The sequence below is a fragment of the Hemitrygon akajei genome, chromosome 2 (assembly GCF_048418815.1).
Source record: "Hemitrygon akajei chromosome 2, sHemAka1.3, whole genome shotgun sequence".
In the NCBI taxonomy this organism is placed as follows: domain Eukaryota; kingdom Metazoa; phylum Chordata; class Chondrichthyes; order Myliobatiformes; family Dasyatidae; genus Hemitrygon; species Hemitrygon akajei.
Window position 1 is genome coordinate 52,206,985 of NC_133125.1, and position 23,098 is coordinate 52,230,082.

At 38.9% G+C, this 23,098-nt stretch overlaps 1 protein-coding gene across 1 annotated transcript in view; it reads left to right on the plus strand.

Annotated features, from left to right (window-relative positions):
- LOC140741776 (doublesex- and mab-3-related transcription factor 1-like) overlaps positions 1-23,098 on the plus strand; it is a 175,094-nt gene that overhangs the window by 52,458 nt on the left and 99,538 nt on the right. The window contains exon 3 of the mRNA XM_073072153.1: positions 4,411-4,591. Coding sequence (XP_072928254.1) covers positions 4,411-4,591 — 181 coding nt within the window. The remainder of the gene's footprint in view (positions 1-4,410; positions 4,592-23,098) is intronic.

Here is a 23,098-nt window from a genome sequence, read left to right on the forward strand (position 1 = left end):
TTAAGGGATTGGACAAGATAGAGGCAGGGAATATGTTCCAGATGCTGGGAGAGTCCAGTACCAGAGGGTATGGTTTGAGAATAAGGGGTAGGTCATTTAGGACAGAGTTAAGGAAAAACTTCTTCTCCCAGAGAGTTGTGGGGGTCTGGAATGCACTGCCTCGGAAGGTAGTGGAGGCCACTTCTCTGGATGCTTTCAAGAAGGAGCTAGATAGGTATCTTATGGATAGGGGAATCAAGGGATATGGGGACAAGGCAGGAACCGGGTATTGATAGTAGTTGATCAACCATGATCTCAAAATGGCAGTGCAGGCTCGAAGGGCCGAATGGTCTACTTCTGCAACTATTGTCTATTGTCTAATAGTTGATATCTGAACTAAGTTAAACTAAGGCAGCTATGTGTATCTAATGATCACAACTGTCAGGGGTATACTCAGCAGCATAAAATGATATACAGTGGTGCTGGAAAGTTTGTGAACATTGTAGAATTTTCTCTAATTCTGCATAAAAGTGACTTAAAATGTGATCAAATCTTCATGTAAATCATAAAATTAGATAAAAAGAACCCAATTAAATTAATAACACAAAAAGCATTATACTTGTTCATTTATTTATTGAGAAAATGATCCAATATTACATGTATTTGTTGAAAAAAGTTCGTGAACCTCTGATGTAATGCCTTCTACAAAAGCAATCTGGAGTCGGGTGTTCCAATCAATGAGATGAGATTGGAGGTGTGGGTTGTAGAGGTGCCCTGCCCTATAAAAAAGACACACAAAGTCAGGTTACTGACAGAGCCTGCTCTTCTCAAGAAAAATCAGTTTATGTGCACCATGCCTCAATGAATAGAACTTTCAGAGGACCTTAGAAGAATAATTGTAGAGGTGCATGAAGCTGGAAATGGCTACAAAAGCATTTCTAAAGACATCAGTGTTCATCAGTCCACAGTAAGAGAAATTGTCTACAAATGGAGGTGATTCAGTACTGTTGCTACTCTCCCTAGGAATGGGCATCCTCAAAGATCACACCAAGAGCACAATGTGAAATGCTGAAGGAGGTAACAGCAAAATACCTGCAGAAATCTCCAGAACTTGCTAAAATCCCTGTTCATGTTTCCACTACAAGAAAAACACTAGACAAGAATGGTGTTCATGGAAGGAGATCACAGAAAAAACCACTGCTCTCCAAAAAAAATTGTTGCACATCTCAAAGACCACCTGGATGCTCCACAACACTTATGGGACAATGTTCCGTGGACAGTTGAGACAAAAATTGAACTTTTTGGCAGAAATGCACATTGCTATGTTTGACGGGAATAAAGCACTGTACACCAACACCAAAACCTCATCCCAACTTTGAAGAATGGTAGAAGGTGAATCATGGTGTGGGGCTGCTTTGCTGCCTCAGGGCCTGGACAGCTTGTAATCCTTGAGGGAGCAATGCATTCAAAATGGTATCAAGACATTTTTACAGGAGAATGTCAGGGTAGCAGTCTGTCACCTGAAGCTTAATAGAAGTTGGATGATGCAACAAGACAATGATCTAAAAGACAAGAGTAAATCAACAACAGAATGGTTTAAAAAGAAGATTCATGTTTTGGAATGGCTGAGTCAAAGTCCTGACCTTAATCCTGTAGAAATGCTGTGGAAAGACCTGAAGCAAGCAGTTCATGCAAGGAAGCCATCACCATCCCAAAGTCGAAGCAGTTTTGTAATAAAAATTCGACTAAAATTCCTCCACACCGATCTGCAGGACTGATCAAGTTACAGGAAGTGTTTGGTTGAAATTACTGCTGTACAAGGGGGTCACACCCAGTTACTGAAAGCAAAGGTGCACATACTTTTCCCAACAGATACACGTAATATTGGATCAATTTTCTCAATAAATAAATGAACAAGTATAATGTTTTTGTGTTATTCATTTAATTGGGTTCTCTATCTAGTTTTAGGACTAATGTGAAGACCCGATGACGTTTTAGGTCATATTTATGCAGAAACAAGATAAAATTTTACAAACTTTCCAGCACCAAAGCACCGAGAAATGTTGACAGGATAATCAGGATTCAAACTTTCGAAATGCAGCGCATGTCGGTCATAGAGCCCTACATCAGTGTGTGTGTTTTAAGTTCCTCTTCCTAAACTGATTATTAAACATAATTTTAGTGAGATTGATGCACATGGTTTACACATTTGTGTATTTTGTAATATCTATTGCTTCATTATCCTGGCTAATTTGCAGATGAGATTTTGTATAATTGAGTTTGTTGCGATCTTCAATGGGTCCCAAACCACTGAACGTTGCTCGTTTAATCAGTCAAACTTTTACGTTTCAACAAATGTCTTTTGCAATGCCACGCTGCAGTTCTCCAAAGTAGCATGCAGTCTCCGAGGACAGGCGACCGAAGTTCGTTGGAGGCTGCATTCACTCGGTCGCCGCTCCCTCCACTCTGTCCCGATCGTGCAGGGCTGGAGCGCGGGAGCCCGGACGAGCGGGGAGCCAATGGGCGGCGAGAAGCCCGCGTCACGTGACGCGGACCTCGCACGGAGGATCCGGAACACCAACAGTAGCAAAAAAAAAGCCGCCAATTTTCTGCTCGACGCTTCAGTCCGTTTGCAGGGACCGTGGTAGGGAGAGGGAGCCCGACCTCGCAACAACCCAAAACTTTGTTACAACTTGCCATCGCCGAGTAACAAGTCTGCAAATTGTAGAAAACAATTAATTACAATAAGCAAACCCACACCAAATATTTGCTTTTGCCGGGAAGATGCCAAACGGAGCCGGGTCCAAGTCTTCAGCCTCGGCTGCAGCCGGAGTGGGCGACGGCGACTCCATCCTCAACACTAGCAGCAATAACGTCCACGGCAGTTACTCCAAAGGCTTGAACTCGGGCGCGGTGTCGCCCGCATCGAAGAAGTCACCTCGCCTTCCCAAGTGTGCTCGGTGCAGGAATCACGGCTATGTGTCGGCCCTGAAGGGGCACAAGAGGTTCTGCATGTGGAGAGAGTGCCAATGTAAGAAATGCAACTTGATCGCAGAGAGACAGCGGGTCATGGCAGCACAGGTAATTCATTGCAGCATTGTAATGGATCGGGGGCATGGAGGGGCGCTGACTCGGGCAGAAGTGGGGAAATGTCGGTTATACCCCCCCCCCCTTTCCATTCCATAGCTGAGAAACATCGGCGTTAGATAGAGAATCAGCATGCACTAATTATTATTGTAACTTGGTATTTTTTATATCCTGCACATACTATTGCGACAAAACAACAGATTTCGTGTTATATATAATAATAAACCGGATACTGAATCAGATAATGCCCGTACGATTGTTGTAACATATAATGAAATCTCAAATGAAATAGACCTGTTCGTTGCATCCATAATAGGATAATTCTATAAACCTTAGTTATACATAAATCTCTAATCAATCAAATAATTCGCATTTCAAATCAATTTGTAGACGACGATTGCAATACCATTCCCGCTATTCTATATTAAAAATTTCACTCTGTGTTTCAAAATCGATTATGGTCGCAACTGCCAATGAAATAGCTGCAGCGAGCATTGCTTTGAAATTTCAGCTCTCAAATAAAATTACAGTATTACAATGTATTAGGACAAATGATTTAAATGGCACATGATTGCGGTTCCATAAAAATCCTTAGGATTGAGTTGTATTTTACTGTATCACTTCCACTTTTTGGAATTTAAACGTTAATAATGAATAGCTGTTATTTTTGTATCCGGTCATGGAGAAAAAAAATACAGCGATACTAGGGAATTGCATTCGAACGCATCGTGAATTATAATGTAACTTGAAATGTACCTTTTGAATTTAATGTGAATTTCTGTTTAAAAACTTCTACTGGAATGTCATGACTTGTAAATTTGTAAACTCACGTGAAATTGATTTATTTTTGAATTGTGGATCTGTTGGTGTAAACCAATGTCTCTTTAAAAATGTGCAGCCTTCTCCAAAATAAACATTTTCCGTTCTGCCCGTTTTACTCTAATATTCATTATGAATCACTGTTGATAATTTTATAATAATAACGGAGCGATATATTGGTGTAATTCTGTAGCACGTTCATCATTAATTAGGTTCCAATAATCTATTGGTGATGTTTCATGACTGCATAAGAAAAATCACTGAATGTTAAATATTTATTCTGCAAAATCAGCGTGCCGCTTTCGAAGCAAATCTTTCTGTTTTAGTCGTTAATTTAATGAAAGTCGTTGTTTAAACACTATGAATTTAGTTTTAAAGCAAATTTTAGGAACAAAATAAAGTCATTTGTAAGTAGAAACTAATCGGTGAGTCTGCATTTACTGCCCCAGTACAAAAAGTTTGTTTAAAAACCCGTGTGATCAGACGCGCATTCGCCGGCGCTGAACTGGCTGTTTCCCCTTGCAGGTGGCCCTCAGGAGACAGCAGGCTCAAGAGGAGGAACTGGGCATCAGCCGACCCATTCCGCTGCCCGGAGCCGCCGAGCTGCTCATCAAGCGCGAGAATGCAACACCCAACAGTTCGTGTGCGCTGGGCACCGGGGGATCGGGCTTGTCCTCCAACCCCGGCACACCGGGCACTTCCTCAGGTAGGAGCCCAGTGTTCCGTCAACGATCCGTATCGTTTTCACACGGAAGAAAATTGATTTAACTCGGTTTTAGATTTGCGTTGTCCAGCTTGCATGTTGATAACGAGACTTCTCTGCACGTTGAAATTAAAATACTGCGTTAAAATGCCAATGAACACTCGCTTGGTACGAATTCGTTTGAACACAAATAAAATAAAGGAGGTTAAGATCTTGGACCAAATGAGAATTAATAATAGTTAAGCACAATTCTTTAAATCAGTTTTACACCTTTGATTTGGAAATCCTACTTACTGAGACAGGCATTTTTTTAGAACAAGATTTCCAATCGGAGTTCTTGATAATGGTATTTTCTTTGGTGCATATTAAACATGTTCTTGAAGTTCACTTTCACACATTTTGGGGAAATCGCATTTTTTCGTCGACTTTTATTCTGAATGAAAGTATTATTAATTTAACTAGCAGAATATAAGAAGCCTTTCTGTTCCATCTGGGAGGATATTGGAACCAACATTCTTCCATTGGGCAAACATAGAAATGATTACTACTCTTTTGGAAGAGTATTACAACTGCATTGTTGGATGAATGTTGTAATTATTGGTTCTGTTGGGAGAGAAATAATTTCCAACCTTTGGACCCATCTGAAATAACCCAACTTATTTTGAGATAGCACTGACAACATTTAAGCATGTTCAAGTGAATGTTGTTCTAGGAATATTTGTTCTTCTGTCTCACTAGTAACTGAGGAGTATATTCAGAAATATATTACAGTATTTTAGATTGGAGGACAGATCAATAACTGCATTATTTACTCTTTAATGTTTTTAATACATGTTATATCATTGAGCTAAGGCGTTAAAACAATAAGATGCTAGAGGAACCATCAGTTCACAGCTGAAATTTGTGGTGCAGATTGGCTCTCAGTTAAGTTATATCCTTTGGCGTAGTTTTCTGCAGTTGCCCAGATATGCTTCCAGTTAATCTAAAACAGATGCAAAATTGCCATTGTTACTTTAAAAGTGGGACAGTAACATTGCCAAATTATGGTGGGGGGGGGGGGGGGAGAGGTGACTGCATCCAGCTCCAATGCTGCAGATACACTTTGCTATAACTAGGTTAAACTGCTTGTTGTAGTTGTCTTAGAAATGGAGCCATAGATCCTTTAGGCATCTTTATGTTCACTTACTCAGGAGTTTTGTTCCAAAAATCGAAACGAGAGTGATTTATTCCTTCTGATGTTTGTTTTATATGTTGCTGCAAAAGCAGTAGCTGGTAATTCTTACCCTTCTAAGCACGCTGCAGTCTGGATCTTGAGATGGTAGAGATTAAGCAGGCTAAGCCTGTACTCCAGTGTTTAAAAGAATGAGAGGTCATACCACTGAAACATTAAAAAATTTTCATGAGAAGTTGTTGCAAGGGAGATGTCTGAACTGTTTAGTGTACCTAGAGGAAAGTGCCACAATCTGATTGCCGTTCAAGACTCAGGTGAGAGGACGTTTCTCCACTTAGAGAAGTGCTGGTTTAGACTTCTCAAACCATTAGGTGTGTGGAAATTCCATTGCTAAATTTATTGAAGATGGCAATGAGTAGGTTTGTATGTTGGGAATAATGGCACATGAGGTTAATGAAGGGAAATGCTGATTTTAGAGGTCATTCATGGTCCAGTGGAACAGAAGGATGGGAACGGTCTTCTCTTTCAATGGATGGGAATGGTCTGGTCCGTCATTGTGTTAGTATGTTCTGATTTTGTCCACTTCTTCATGAAGAACGACCTGGCATACACTCTTATTTGTACAAGATGGTTGAAATTTCAAACTTATTAGTATAATGGTCTGAAGATTCACTCTGTGTTTTGGTCCTGGTTTTGTGTTTGATGAAAAGTTTTAATAAATTGAAATATAATGTAATATAAAAGATGGTAAACTAAGTGGAAAGAATGTCAACGTGCTTAAATATCTAAATAGGAGAGGGAGATTTTTCCCCTAGAGCTTGAAAATAGTGATCAGTGATTTATTTTATTCCCATAATTAATAAAAAAACGAAATGGCACTTGGTTATCATCCGCCAAAATGATGTGTTATACAGGAGATAAACTGTAATTTATTAATTACCTGTTACTCGTGTGAATTTTTGAAGCTACAGGTTTTACACCATCCATATTAATGTTACATGCCTGTGCCAAGTGCATATTCATAATTTACTTGGGTAGGAGCAATTGTTGAAGCTAAATTACTTCAGAAATGCCTGAATGCTGCTTCCTGCATCGGTACTTAGAATTTTCAGAAATGTCGGGTGCAGCTGTTTTTTAAGTCCTTTTGCATTTGTTATAGATTACTGGACTACAATTTTTGCTGTTATTTACTTTTGTTTCAGCTGCTGCAGAGTAATTCTTGGTTGTATTGTAACTTAAAGATTTCAGTGAAGGTGTTTCACATATTTTGTACAAATTGTCCAATCCACAATTACGTATGGAAAAGAAACTGGAGCAGACTGAATAAAACTACCCTGATCAACTCCACATTTAGGACAGGATGTAAACTTCAAAAATTGATAATTCATTTAGCTTCTTCCCTTTCGGATTTCATGATGTTATTTGGGTCCCTCAGTGAGATTTTTCCCCCAGTAAATATCATTTGTTATTCTCAGTTTAAATGAATTTTGTTCCTGTCTTACCAAAATTCAACAGATTTTGACTTAACATATGCTGTTTAGCATTCCAGTTTATCTGATCATCTTATTTGTCCTCAAACCTTTGTGTAGGACAGAACAACATTACTGAGAAGGATTTTTAAACTACTTCCAGCTAACAATTTGTTTCTCAGGGTTTTCTCTGCACATTACAATCAGTGTTAGGTTTATTGTGCAGCTAGTTGAGTTAGGGACTGTCACTTTCCTATATCTTCAGGGTATTTTATATAAAGACAGAATATTGCAAAGCAAAAGATGAAGTACTGCATTCATAACAAAGAGTCATGCTGCAACTTCAGTCAGAGTAAGAATTATTTTATTGTTCACCAAGTTTTAACTATTCCTGGTAAGTGAAAAAGTAGCGTTATTATTTTAAATGAAAATAAGGGGTTAATTTTATAATCTACCCTTGACCGGCCTATTGTACAATTGCAGTTTTACTGCTTTGAGAGAAGGGGTTAAAAGAGATGATTTACATGTGGGGCTTAATGTATTGGTTTGGTTCTGTTTTTTGGAGGGAGAGGATGGTGTCGCCATTAAGTAGAAGGTACAGGTGTCTCAGGATTGGCAACACCAGGTTCAAGGACGGTTACTACCCCTCCACCATCAGTCTCTTGAACAAAAGGGGGTAGCTGCACTCATTTAACGACTCTGTTAGATTGTTATTTCATACTCGTTATTTATTGCTATTTATTTATATTTGCATTTGCACAGCTTGTTTACAGTTAAGTTCCTGATGTTTACAGTTTATATTTACTGCTCTATAGATTTGCTAAGTATACCTGTAGAAAAAATAATCTCAGGGTTGTATGTGGTGACATGTATGTTCTCAGATGATAAATTTTACTTTGAACTTTGAACTCATTTGTCAAAACTTGCCTATGTAAAAACATAATTTTAAATGAATTCATCAGCCTTTTCTCAAGAATCTTTTCAGTAATTTGCAAACTTAGGAGCAAGGTTGATTTAGTAATCAGGGATGGATAGCAAATGCTGACATTGTCCATGTCGTGAATAAATAAAATGAAGCTAAAATTGGAATTGACAGTAGCAATATCTGAAAATTCAGACATTTGTTGCTGCCTGTGCTTTTAATATTTTGCTTTTTGCCACTAAATTATATTCATGTTTCCAAAGCCATGCATCTTAAAGCAAAATACAAGGATGACATTAACTCAAAATTTAATTGGTGTAAAGAGAAAAAAAATTCTAATTCAATCAGATCAAGTGGTTTTCATTTACCATTGATTAAAACTGTAAAAAGAATTCACTTCCACGTTGAGCTAAACATTTAAATAATATTAATGAATGAATCTGCTGTTGAGCAGCCATATGTACAAAATGAAAAAGGCAATCGTTAAGTGTTTTGTTTTGGAAAGTGCTGTGCTTTACCTAACATAATTTGGGCAGCCCTGAAGATAATACAGTTAAAGAGTTTTTTGAAATGCTGTTGTGAGATTCAAATCCAATTTGCCTTTTACTTTTTCTGTAACATTTGCTATTTACAGCGTTACGTCTCTAAAAAGATGGACATATGCCATCACACACCATTTTACGCAATGGAAATGAACAATTTTGATGATAAAATACATTGTTTCTGAAATGCTAAAGAGAGGAAGTCCCATCATGTCAGGATACAGCATCTACTCTAGGAGACAAGGATTCCATAATCCAGTATCTCACGTTCGAGTCTGTTGTCCTCTATTGCCTCAGAAGACAAGGTCAGCAGCAGCTTGTACATAGTTTGCGTAAGCAGCTCTCTCTCCAGCAGAATAGACTTAAGGATTCAACATTATAAGCGTATAAAATGCACAGGATGTCATATGTGTGAATCCTAAGATGGAAAAGAAGATTTATGATGGTATGAATACGAAGCAGAAGTGAAAGATTATCAAAATTCTGAGGGGTATAGATATGGTAAATGCAAGCAGGTTTTTTCCACTGATTCTGGGTGAGACTGGAACTGGAGTTCATTGGTTAAGGATGAAAGATGAAATGCTTAAGGGGAACATGAGGGGGAACTTCTTCACTCAGGGGGTGGTGAGAGTGTGGAACAAGCTGCCAGTGGAAGTGGTGGATGCAGGTTTGATTTCAACATTGAAGGGAAATTTGGATGGGTACATGGATGGGTGAATTATGGTCTGGGTGCAGGTCTATAGGACCAAGCAGATTAAGAGTTCTGCACGGACTAGATGGGCCAAAGGGCCTGTTTCTGTGCTGTAATGAAAATGCAGATTTACTTAAGCAAACTATTTAATTTGGAAAGAGCATGGAATAATAGGGTTCCCTTTTGTACTTTAGTTCAGACACCAGGCAGGATCTTGTGTTTCAAGTCCCTGGAATTTGACAATAACAAAATGTGATTTTTGTTAACTTACTCAGAATTTTTAAAACAAACTTTTCTTGTTTGTGCTAATGAAAGGAGGTCTCCTCAGTGCTTTGCAAGACACGAGTTGATATGAATGCTCCTGACGTGTGCTTGAGAATGATGATTTCCCTGCTGGCTGCTGTTGGGAAAATCCTGAGGTTTATTGTCTTGATAGCAAATTGAAGGTTAGGAATTAAGTGCCCATCGATTTACAAATAACCACCGGTGGCATAGCAAATTGGATCATTAATGTGATGGACTTTTATTAATCAGTTTTATTTCTGATAATTGGATTGAATATTTTTCCTTGGCTGATACTATTCTACACCTCCTATTAAATTTGAGCGTGGCTGAAGTGTCCACACAACCAGACACTAAAAGAATTGTATTTCATTTAACAGAAGTAACTAACTGATTTAGTGCATTAAGGTATAACTATCTTTGGCAGATAGCTTCACAATTCAAGACAAAATAATTAATGGAGATGAGTGTAGTGGGGGAAAGAGATGGGTTTAGGATCGTTTTTCCCCATGGAGTCACAATAGTTCTGTGCAAAGATTTGGTTGGAGCAGTGTGAAAATTTCTTCGCTTTTCTGCAGTACTGTTGGTAATAACAGCAGACTAATATGAAAATGCAACAAAGTGATTTTATGGTTGTGTATCCTTCTTAGTTTATTTTTATAGTCAATTATTTTCCATTCAAAATGTGTCGACATCTTACCAAATAACAAAACTAACATTTGAAATGTAATAATTAATGTGTACTGTGGATATATTGCCTCAGTTGGTGGAAGTCCACATCAATAGTCAAAGCTATTATCAAGAGTGGGAAAATCACAAGGATCAAATTCACAATTTTTTGATAGATGGGAATTATCAGTTGATAAAATCAGGTCTGTTTCAACTAGAAAAATAAGTAACATGCCTTCAGTCAGTATCTCTGGTTGAAACCTTGTATTTGTCATCCTTTTAGTATTTCTTCTGGGAACATTTTCCAGTATAGCCTTTATTGTTTAAATGTAAACTTAGTATTTTTTGTGACATAGAAAATGCAAGCTCTGTGGTAGGCAGGTTTATAATGTTTTCATTTTATCAATGTAAATATTTAACCATTAATCTAAGTTACTCAGTGATTTGAACAGGACTGTTCCATAAGCAGCTTCGTTCAGCAGCATCTGACTGCATTGGATTCCTTTGATGCTTGCTTGCTGAAGTAGGTTTACTCAGAATTTACAGCAAATGAATAGTCTATTCAATCCAGTTCTTTGTCGCTCGTATGAATCAGAGTCAGCTTTGGTATCACTGACGTGTCGTGAAATTAGTTTTTTTTTGCGACAGCTGTACATTGCAAATCGTAATAAGAAACAATCTATAAATTACAGTAATATATATATATATAGATATAAATTAAATATGTGGTGCACAAAGAGCAAAACAAATTGTGTTTGTTTCATTGTCCATTCAGAAATCTGATGGCAGAGGGGAAGGAGCTGTTTGTGAAATGTTGAGTCTTCAGGCTCCTGTACCACCTCCTTGAGTTAGCAGTGAGAAGAGGGTGATGGGGTCCTTCAGCGATGGATGCCGCCTGTTTGAGGCATTGCCTTTTGAAAGTGCCCTTGATGTGGTAGAGACTACTGCCCACAATGGAGCTGGCTAGGTTTACAACTTTCTGCAGCCTTTTCCGATCTTGGCCTCTCCATACCAGATGGTGATGCAACTAGTTAGAAATTATCTCCGTGATACATCTGAAGAAACTTGTAGATATAGTGTGTCGGAAAAACATGTCGTCATAATAATATTATTAATGTTGATATTATTATTTCAAGACTTAAGAAAATCTGCCAAGCAGAGTTCAGTAGTTAAAAATAAAAATAAAGGCAATAAACATTTTCACCATACCCATATTAACATAATCTTTAGGAACAATATCTTGGTCCAAAACCGATCTGGACAATTTACAATGAAAAATAAGGACTGAGGTGACAAATTTTGGAAGCACTATATACACTCGAATGCACTTACATTAACACTACCTAGGACAGAAAAAGGAAGATAAAAATACACAACAGGCAGGTAAAACTCATAAGGATGTATTTCATCAACGACAACAGGATTCAGCACTCCGTGCGAGCATATGTAATTCTGATACGAAGTATCTGTACACACCACTAAACTTAAATGAAAGCACAACCCAGAAAAATGAAGAAAGTATCGCTACAGAAGAAAAAGTTAACCAGTGGAAGAGCATGGCCCTCCGTGAAGACATCCCCATAGTCTGAGCAGACCAGATGTCGACAAGGAAGTGTCGAACGCCTGTCTCAGAGTTGGAGACCTCTTCCCGGACACAGAAGGGTTTCCTTGTGGCCGCACAGGATCAGGTGGTTAACACAAAAAATGATCAAAAATGCATAATACAAGATCAACAAATTCAAGGCGATAAATGCAGAAAAAACCAAGAGAAACCAGAAACAATCCAAAGCATTGCAGGATTCTGCAGCAATGTAATGTACGCAGGCTCAATCAGGTTGGCAAACATAATTCACCAGAATCTTGCTTTAACATACAAACTCATGAAAGACACCATAATTTACGATAAGTATGAGCCAATTACAACCAGTCCATTATTATAGATAGGACAATCCAGAATAACCACCTGGATGTAATATTATAAGATAACAAGCAAGAGCAAGTTACTTAATAGATTTAACCATTCCAAACAGAGATAACATACAGAAATCCATAAGAGAAAAACACCAGCGATATGCTGAATTAAAAGAGGAAATTAAAAGACTTTGGAACATGAATAGGGTATACATTGTCCCAGTAGTAATATCTACAAGTGGTATCATCCCCAAGTCACTACACAATAGCATTAAGCAATTAGGCTGAAACAGTGATATTTATGTAACTCTCCATAAAGCCGCAATAACTGAACTTTCCTCGCAATTGAGAATTGTGTGATACCTCAGGTTTCACCAGCTTGAGCTGAGAAAAAAATTAAAATACGGTGATGATAATAATAATACAAGGGTTTTTGAGTGTCCGTCTCATTGTTATAGTTGTAATGTCACATATAGTTTAGTCAAGTATAGCAGGCTCTCTTTCTGTAACTAGTGAGCAAATTGCTATTATGTTATAGACTGATTTGCCTTATAAAATAGCCAAGTCAAAGTGAAATCTGGGAGGGGTTATCTTGGAAGCAAATAAGAATAGAAAATGATCAAAACTTCTTAGTGCTGTTTGTGGTGATGATGGTGAATTTCAAGAGGCTTGGTGGTATTGGGACTTAATTGGTTGAATATATTCAGTTATAACTGGAAGGGATAATGAACCAGAAGGAAGCTGAAAAATCACAGGAGGAATGAATGAATAAATAAATAAATAATTGACATGCAAAGTGTGACTATCGGGAGTATGTAGGGAGCATATGAGTCTAAATTCTAATGTTAGAAATCTGCTTTGTAAGGAACGTCTTGAAGCTTGGGAGTTTGAAATGTAACTTCAGTGGAGTTTCTCTACTCAGATGTGTTTTTAGCTGATTAGCATAGCAGAGTCAGAATTTATTCAAGAAACGTTGAATGCTCCAATGGGGAGATTTCACTGGTACGATATTGATAATCATCTGAATGGCTTTGTTCATGGTGATGTTGAAATATTGTTTGATACAAGTAAAGTTTTTAATGAGGTTGCCACCTAGTGCAGTGAGTATGAGTCTGTTTATCAGTAGATTTTTTTTAACGTAAGGAAACTTTATGTATGGAATGTATATCAGTGGAGCTTTCTTTTGTTTCTGCATTTTAAGTAGTTGTGTTTGTTATTGAATTGTACATTGATTCTGTTTGACTTGATGTTCTTCCATTTTGTGCCATCATGTGTCGGTAAACTTTTCGACGAAAACATCTTTGAAAGTTTCACTGAAGACTACCACTTGTACAAAGGCATTTTAAAAAGTTGTCTTATTACAGGCGAACCTCCTATTGATGGGTGCAAAGAGGTGGTTTGCTTTTGTAGGAAACAGTCGTACTGTAATTTTCCTTGACATGAAGTCACGTCATCTGCCCGTATGTCAGGAAATGCAAATTGAAAAAAAAATTGTGCTCATTTATTCACTTTTTTTCTCCATATAAGTTCAATGAGAGCTACTTTTCCCCGTCTCTCAAATTTTAGGATAGTGATAGGTGAATTCTGTAATGGGAGAAATTCCATAGCCTGAATAGTCTGACAGTATAGGGGCCACCTGCACTGAGAAAGTTTAAAACAATGTTCTTTTAAATCGTTGCATGAACTTCTTCACAGGGGTCTTTTGTTCTCTCAGTTTTATTCAGATTAAGACCTATATGGATACTGTGCTAATATTAGCACAGAAAATGCAGTGGCTATCAATTAGTCAGGAAGAACTGATGTGTGGAAGGAATTTATTTAAAATTGTTTATTTCAGTTGTTATTGTTAAGTCCATATCTAAAAGATAAAATGTTATCAATAGATTAGTTACATTTTTAAAAACATTTCTTTTTTTTAAAAAAAACTTTTTTTTTATTGTGTTTTCAAATAGTTACAGAATAAAAGTGTGTGAAAAAGAAAATATGTGTTACCCATCCCCTCTCCCCTTAACCCCTCCCCCCTAACATCCTATTCATCTATTCTTAAAAGCAAAATTTGCAATCCTGGGTATGTTTGGAGAATAACACTTGAAGAAAACATGTAGTCAAAGAGTTTAGTTCCATTACTTTCAAAAAGTTGCATCAAATTGTAGGCTAATTGTTAGTTTCTGTTATAATTGGTGAAGCAAAATCTATGCTTTATTATATAAAAAGACACAAACACAACATCGATTCAAATATCCAATTACATGGACTATAAACATAGTGAAAAGAAATGACATGTCAATGTTTTATAAACTGAAAGATGGTTTTGTAAACACTTTAATTGTGTTAAATATCTGTTTAGTCCTGAAAGATCAAGGCAATATCAATTACTGAATTATGTTTTCATAAATACAAGACCCCACTATAAACTTTCTATTTTGGAGCAAACACAAATTGCTGATTCTCTTCATCTGCTACAGAATGTTATTGCTTATTCAAACATACTTTAACCACATCTCATTATTTCTGTGCACACTCATGTGCTTAAGTTCTTATTGCAAATAGATTCCCAGTGGGTTGAAAATACTTTTGACTTGGCCCGAGTTCTAACATGAAATGGCATTGACATTTACTCTGGCTTGGACTAAAATCTCACTAGATGTAAATAATTTAACAGTTCATTTCTATCTCTGCATCTGTTACATTTGCCCCGGTGCTGCAGTCCTTAATGTAAATCTCTCTTGGCTTGGTTTAGTTATAGTAGTTACCGGTTTATTGTGGATTACCACGTCCGCCGTGATGAATAAAATGATCTAGAGATCAAGGATAAAATTTGGATTTAAAGAGTAGAAAGCATCATAATACATAGGTCCACAACATGGAATGCTTTTCAGAATGTCCAAGAAAGCTCAGATTTGTCAATTGGAACCCAAGAACTGATCTCTCTATAAAATGAAAACTGAAAGAAAAGCTGCAGATCTGGAGTTCTGAAACAAAAGCAGAAAATGTTGGAAAAATCCAATCGGTCAGACAGCAACTTGGTCAGTGTTTTCTAGTTTTATTTCAGTAAGGGATGATGAATAGCAGGGCTGTTAGTGTGGCAAATGAACTGAAATTGGAAATGTAAGAGATCAGCCAAAGACGCTCTAATAACATGTCAGAAATACAGGTTTCCCCCGCTAATCGAAGGTAGGGCGTGCCTGTGAAACCTTTCGTAAGTCGAAATGTCGTAAAGCAAAGAAGCAATTACCATTAATTTATATGGGAAAAATTTTTGAGCGTTCCCAGACCCAAAAAAATAACCTACCAAATAACACATAAAGCCTAAAATAACACAAACATATAGTAAAAGCAGGAATAATATCATAAATATACAGCCTATATAAAGTAGAAATATTGTATTTAGTGTGTAGTTTCACTTAACAAAATCGGGCCAAAATCGATCTGGAGAAAAAAAAATCGGCATGTACACGTACACACATGTGCACACAACTGCCCGCAAAAGGCTTCACGGTCATTGTAGTCTTTCTCGGGGTAAACACACATATAAAGCTGGCGTCTTTTTTTCGTAAAAGCGAAAATCCTCTTTGGTTAGCGAAAACGTGTACTAATGTAAAACGCGAGCTGTTGTAAAACAAACGTTCGAAAAATGGGGGGGGGGCACCTGTAATGTGTAGCATTAAAGACAAATTCATATTCAGGACTATAAAATAATGATTGTTATCTGATTGTTCTTCACTGGTGGAAGTAACACTGAAGTTTAGTTTTTTGGCTATATTTTAGTGATGATCATCATAGGTGTTGGGACCGTATGCTCCACCCAGAGGAGGCTTGAACTTTTCTAGTTCATGTAAATCAGCAGTTTTATTTTGTTCCCTGAACCAGGAGTGTTGTAAATTGTGTGACAATGCAATCCTTGAGAAAATTTGGGAATCAGCATTTGGCGTCTTCAAGGGTAATCATGTTGCAACCCCCGATCATTGCTGCAGAACACAGTGTTTCTAACGAGAGATTTACAGTGCCTTCTGATTTGGCAAGTGTTCTCTCAGTATTATGAGGCAATCCACTTAGGTTTAGAAACATTTTAGGAGTATTTTCATTTCTGGTGAGCAAACAGCTCCACCTTTTCTTTCCCTTAGTGTGCGAAATGCTCTCCATTTTCTCTTGGTGCAGTACTTGAGGTTTGGTGTTTGTAATTTATAGAGGCATAACATTATTGCAAAGTGGTCTGAAGTCAGGCTGAGTAACCTTTGGAATTATTCTAACGAGAGTTAAATGTACTCCACTTTGGCAGATTTACGTGGAAGACTGGTATTCTGTCTGCTCCTATACATAGTTGTCCTGAAATGAAAAAAAAATCTTCTTTGTCAATCAGATCGATATTAACAGTTCCTAGGTTGTAATTGAGTCAGAATGTAAGTTGAAATGTAATTAAATATCTCTCAGTTTTGAGACTGTGGTGATCAGAAGAAAGAATAAACTGCAGCTGCTAGAAACCTAAATAAAGCCAAAATGACGACGTTTTGGCTCGAAACGTCTTCACTACCTCCTCCCATAGATGATGGCTGGCCTGCTGAGTTCTGCCAGCATTTTGTGTTTTTTATTTATTTCCAGCATCTGCAGATTCACTCGAAAGCCAAAATGCTGTGGGTCAGGGGTTCCCAAAGCAATGAGCACAAGATGATGAAGGTCGGGCAGCATCTATGGAAATGAATAGATAGTCGTCGTTTAAGATGAGACCCTTCTTTCAGGACTGAGAAAGAAGGGGGAAGATGCCAGACTAAAAAGATAGGGGGAGGGGGAAAAGACACTGGCTAGAAGGTGATAGGTGAAGCCAGGTGGGTGGGAAAGGTCAAGGGCTGGAGAAGAAGGAATCTTGATAGGAGAAGAGCGTGGACCATAGGAGAAAGGGAAGGAGGAAGAAATAGGTAGGTGAGAAGAAGTAAAAGGTCAGAATGGAGATTAGAGGAAGGTGGGGGTGGTGGTAGGAAAAATGGATGTTCATGCCATCTCGTTGGAGGGTACCCAGATGGAAAATAATGTGTTGCTGCTCCACCCTGAGTAGGCCTCATTTTGGTACAAGAAGAGAACATGGACCTTCACGTCAGAACGGGAATTAGAATTGGAATTAAAATGTTTGGCCATGGGAAGTCCTACTTGTGGATGGTGTGGAGGTGCTGGACAAAGCTGCCTTCCGATTTACAATGGGTCTCGTCGATGTAGAGGAGGCCACAACGGGAGCACCGGTGGACCTCAGTGGATTCTCAGGTGAAGTGTTGCCTCACCTGGAAGACTGTTTGGGAGAAGCTTTTTAATGACGTGGACCCCTACCCTTAACTGAGGTTGGGAGCCCCGCTCTAGATACTCAGTAGGTCAGGCAGAATCCCTAGGGAGGGAAACATTTAAAGATTCTGGCTGATGATCTTTCACAATGCTCCAGCATTCTATAACAACTCTCGCGTTAGCAGAAGAAGAGAAGAAGAGGATATTGTTTAGAATGTCCTTTTGCTGAGGGATCCCTTGGATTATGACCCTGAAGGTGAAGCTTTGCTTCCTCTTCAAACGTTAACACTTGGTCTTAAAGAGTAAATGTCTTTGCAAGGGCAACAAGCCATCTGACTCTTCAGATGGATTCCTGTCTTGTAACCAGCTGGTCAGTGAGATGCTGACTGTGCATGTTCTGAGACCGGATTATAAATGTTGTATCCAAAAAAAAAATCCAAATGAAACAAATGTGTACTTGCATTCTGAGCTTTTGGGGGGAATATCCATTTAAGGCAAGTGAGTGGTCAAATTAGTTAGCTTTGCAGTCTGACACGATTTATTTAATGTAAGACTGCACTAATTAGCATTTGGTAACTTTTAAACTTCCAACAGCATTTACCTGCTTTCTGCTGATTATTGATACTATTAGACTTTAAGGATAAGCTGATAAATTTGTCCACTAATCAGGGCTGTGGATTTGACCATTGAAGACCTGCTTAGCCCCACCCCCTCTGATTTTTGCTCCATTTCTTTCTAGGAAGTGAAGGCAATCAGGGTTCAATAAAAAGCTGCAGAGATTTTGGGTGGCAGTTGCTTTATCGAGATCACATCCAGGCTGCAAAGTCGGAAAGTAGCCCATTATTTAGCTTGGTGCATAGGAACATTCATTTGCTTGCATGTGAGTTATCTTAACCAGAAAATGATTGCACTGTTCCGTTCAAATGTTTCAGATGTAGATTTGCTCACTGGAACTAGAAGAATGAAAGGAGTACTGAATGTTCCCACAGCATTGGTCAGTTGCCTTCGTTTGTTGTGGTTTATCTCCTTTCTGTCTAACTCCAGGAACCACTGCCTTGTAACTACAACGGATGCTAGGTTGTTTTCAACCCAACAGTGCTGCCGACTGACTGATGCCAATTCTGCATGTGTCCAGTTTCCCTGGAGAGGAGGCATGAGTATAGAGAGAGAGAGAGTTCCTGCAACTTTTTGTATTAGATCCATATAAAAGGGGTGTCTCTTGCATATAAAAAGATCAGGCAATCTGAGGAGAATTGCATTGCATGAAAACATATAATTTGCTAATCCAGAGGGTTACCAGGCAGTGGTTCCTGGATTAGGACAGGAGGGAGCTCAACCTCAAGAAAACAAAGCAGCCGATCTTTATCTTTACATTCAGCAACCAGCACTCCCTGGGGAAAGACACCTGCCAGTCTGAAACACTTTGTGCACAGAACAACTAGAAATTGCTTTCCCTCAATTATTTTCCTTAATTTCTGCTACTGACAGTGAACTTTGACTGCCTTTGTTAGCCGCACTGTAAATTCATTGTAGGGGAAGGTGAACCTTGTCCCTCTTCTTTGTGAAACCAGTTGAGAAATTCCAAGGTATTGGTACTCCTTCAGTTTTACTGTTTGGCATTACGGATTTAATTGCTACACTGTTGGTAGCTGTCTTCCAACTGATAAAAGTCCTGGGCACCAGAATTCCTTCACTAACGTCATTGCTTCCATATCTTTCTTTTCCCTTTAGACACGAAACTCTACTTTGTTGACCAAACTCTTGGTCATAAGCTATAATTTCTTACCGCTACTTGGTTTCGGAAATTAGATTGAGTACACTTCTGTGCACACTGCCCCATTGTTACTAAACTCAGTGAAAGATGCCATAGGAAGGATCGTTCCACTGTTGAAACAGGAATAGGTTTTGTGCCTTAATCACAATGTACCTTAATCTCAATTTCAGATTTTAAAAATTTCAGAAAATATGGAAATCACCAAATATGCATTCTTTTTATAAAATAAACTTGCTTCTGTAATTCCATCGAGCAGACTGAATAACAACTCATGTAAATTTTAAAGAGAATATGGACAAAGAAGCACTCATTTTATCTGATTGTTCAATATTTTACAAAGTAAACTAAACTATGGTAGAAGTTAACAGAGTCAGCATTAAAAAAGCAAAATAACTTTAGGGGTATTTTGGGTCAGTTGTAAAATCATTATGACTGAGTACTCTGTCCAAAACTTGCATTGTATATCAACACGATATAACATTTTCAATCAGTTTTACCACAAGAATATAAATAACGAGATATTATTGACTACACAGGAGAAAGATGCAACAGATCACTGGGGAAAAGCAGGGAGTCAGTGACAGCAAACTCTGGATTTCACTTTCAAACAACACATGAACCATATGTTCTGTCAGATTTTCTTTGCGTTCCTGTTTCTGAGTTGTTGCCACAGACTTATGAGCTGATTGAGTTTGAACGACTGTAGCTAGTCAATGAATAACTGTGGTTAGTCAGTTTAAACCGAGGTCACCAACCTTTCTCGCACCGCGGACCGGTTTAATATTGACAATATTCTTGTGGACTGGCCGGTGGGGGGGGGGGGGGGGGAGTGGTGCGGGTGTTAATATCGACCGGAATATAGGTGATAAGTCAACTATAAGTCACTTATAAATGGATAATACATTCAATTTTGTTTCTAAAAGGGTTTATCTAATGAATTTAATATTAAACACAGCGCATATTTTCCTCACATGAACATAGTGATGTCAATTATAACTCACTTATAGCATCATAACATTTTAAGTAACGTTTGGATATTAAACACACAGCGCATATTTTCCTCGCATGAACATAGAAAATCATTGCAACACACCAGTGAGAGGACAAGGTAAGGGCCGGAGGTCCCCGTACTGGGGCCGCGGCGGTCACAGTCCGGAGAGAGTGACCGACTGAGTTAGGAGTGCGACAGGGCGCGTGCCCTCCCCCCCCCCCCCCCGTAGGTAGGTAGGACCTATCGGCCGACAAAAGTTTGGCTGGAGGGTTGACTTTCAGTAGATCGTAGCAAGTTAGCTGCTCTGCTACTTACAAAACCCTGAGCCTGAATTAGGTCGTCTGCGAATATGTTAGCACCGGGTTCCCCGTGAACATTCGATGTGCTAAACAGGTTTAGAGGTGGCGCCCATCCGTCCGCGCACCAGGCCAGTAGCAACGGCACTTCCCGCCAGACGCGCAAGGCGGCCGGTTACCCGGGGCCAACCAGTGATCCCTGGCGCGAGGGTATCACTGCGTTTAGACGACTGATGACCTCGCATGGGTAATGACTTCATGTGCGTAACGACCTTGCGTGCGTTCAAGTTCAACAGTGGGCATGACGGAATGAGGAAAGGTGCAACTGACTCGTATCGTTTCATTTCACCAAATCGTCGTTCCCTTGCGGCCTGGTAGCACATGCTTTGTTGGGGACCACTGGTTTAAACCAACTAAGCTATGGCTTTTTCAAAACTGTGTTGAAGAGATCAAGATTAGGCTCATGAGGAACGATGAAGAAACCTGCAATTTCAAGCTATATCAGAAATAAATTCAGTTTGCTACCACTCTCAGTAATGTGTGTGATTCAATGATGGGTTTCTGTCCGTATCAGATATTTGATTCAGTACAGAAGTGTGTATGCCCAGCCCAACTTACAGTAGAGGGTGTAATAAATTTACAACTTATTTTAGAAAGGAAACAATTAAAAATCATTTAATCAGATTACTCTTAATTGGAAAAAAAATTGTATCCTGTGAAAAAGACAATATATGGAAGTTTGTTTTCAGAACAAATGCAGCTGAAAATTTCAATAGCTCAATAAAGGAAATGTGATAATCTTTATTACTCAAACTTTTACTTTAGCCAAGATTCCCTTTCCTTAATAAATAGGACATTTTTTCTGAAAGTATGATTTTGATACAGTACAGTAATATTTAGTACAGCACAGTCTGAAGCAATGCTGTGCAAAGAAACAGTACAGAATGTTCTCTGTTGTGTTCTTGTTGGGTTCACTGGACCCAATGTACAAAGAATGGGCCTTGTCATGGTAATCACAGACATTTAGATGGAAGGTTGCAGACTGAACAGGAAATTAAGAAATTGTGTTCATCACAGTTAGATAGTTAGAAATTTTATGGTATTCTTATGCTGTTAAGCAGAGCCATCAGCTTCTATCTCATACAAACCCTATACCCACTCTAGCAATTCAGTCGCCTGTTTTCAGTCTCACCTGCATAACACTAAATTCTGTTTTAATGCCTTTGCTCTGTCAGCGATCGTCTAATCTTCCTTCTTTTTCTGCTTCCTCTTCTGCTGAGGCATTTCCTCAGTAACAAGAATGACTTGGAGGTGGCTCATGAGGTTAATGTGGGAAGTGCAGTTTTCTATAGATGAGTTAGGAAATGACTGGCAGGGTAGGAGAATAGGTACACCCTATCCTCATATGCAGGGGATATGTTCCTCGCAGTTGACGCATAGTGTGGAAATGCATAATGTGGATAATTATTTAAGTGGAGAAAACAGGGATGCACTCTGGAGGGCTTCCTAAATATGTTTTATAAGACCATAAGACAAAGGAGCCAAAGTCAACCATTCGGCCCAACGAGTCTGCTCCGCCATTTTCTCATGAGCTGATCCGTTCTCCCATTTAGTCCCACTCCCTCACCTTCTCACCATAACCTTTGATGCCCTGGCTACTCAGATACCTATCAATCTCTGCCTTAAATACACCCAATGACTTGGCCTCCACTGCCGCCCGTGGCAATAAATTCCACAGATTCACCACCCTCTGGCTAAAAAAATTTCTTTGCATCTCTGTTCTGAATGGGCGCCCTTCAATCCTTGAGTCATGCCCTCTCGTACTAGACTCCCCCACCATGGGAAACAACTTTGCCACATCCACTCTGTCCATCTGTCCATGACTTTTAACATTCGAAATGTTTCTATGAGGTCCCCCCTCATTCTTCTAAACTCCAAGGAGTACTGTCCAAGAGCAGTCAAGTGTTCCTCATATGTTAACCCTCTCATTCCCGGAATCATTCTAGTGAATCTTCTCTGAACCCTCTTCAACGTCAACACATCCTATCTTAAATAAGTAGCCCAAAACTGCACACAGTACTCCAAGCGAGGTCTTACTAGTGCCTTATACAGCCTCAACATCACAGTCCTACTCTTATATTCTATTCCTCTAGAAATGAATGCCAACATTGCATTCGCCTTCTTCACCACCGACTCAACCTGGAAGTTAACCTTAAGGATATCCTGCACGAGGACTCCCAAGTCCCATTGCATCTCAGAACTTTGAATTCTGTCCCCATTTAAATAATAGTCTGCCTGTTTACTTCTTCTACCAAAGTGCATGACCATACACTTTCCAACATTGTATTTCATTTGCCACTTCTTTGCCCATTCCCCTAAACTATCCAAGTCTCTCTGCAGGCTCTCTGTTTCCTCAACACTACCGGACCCTCCACCTATCTTTGTATCATCAGCAAACTTAGCCACAAAGCCATCTATTCCATAATCCAAATTGTTGATATATAACGTAAAATGAAGCGGCCCC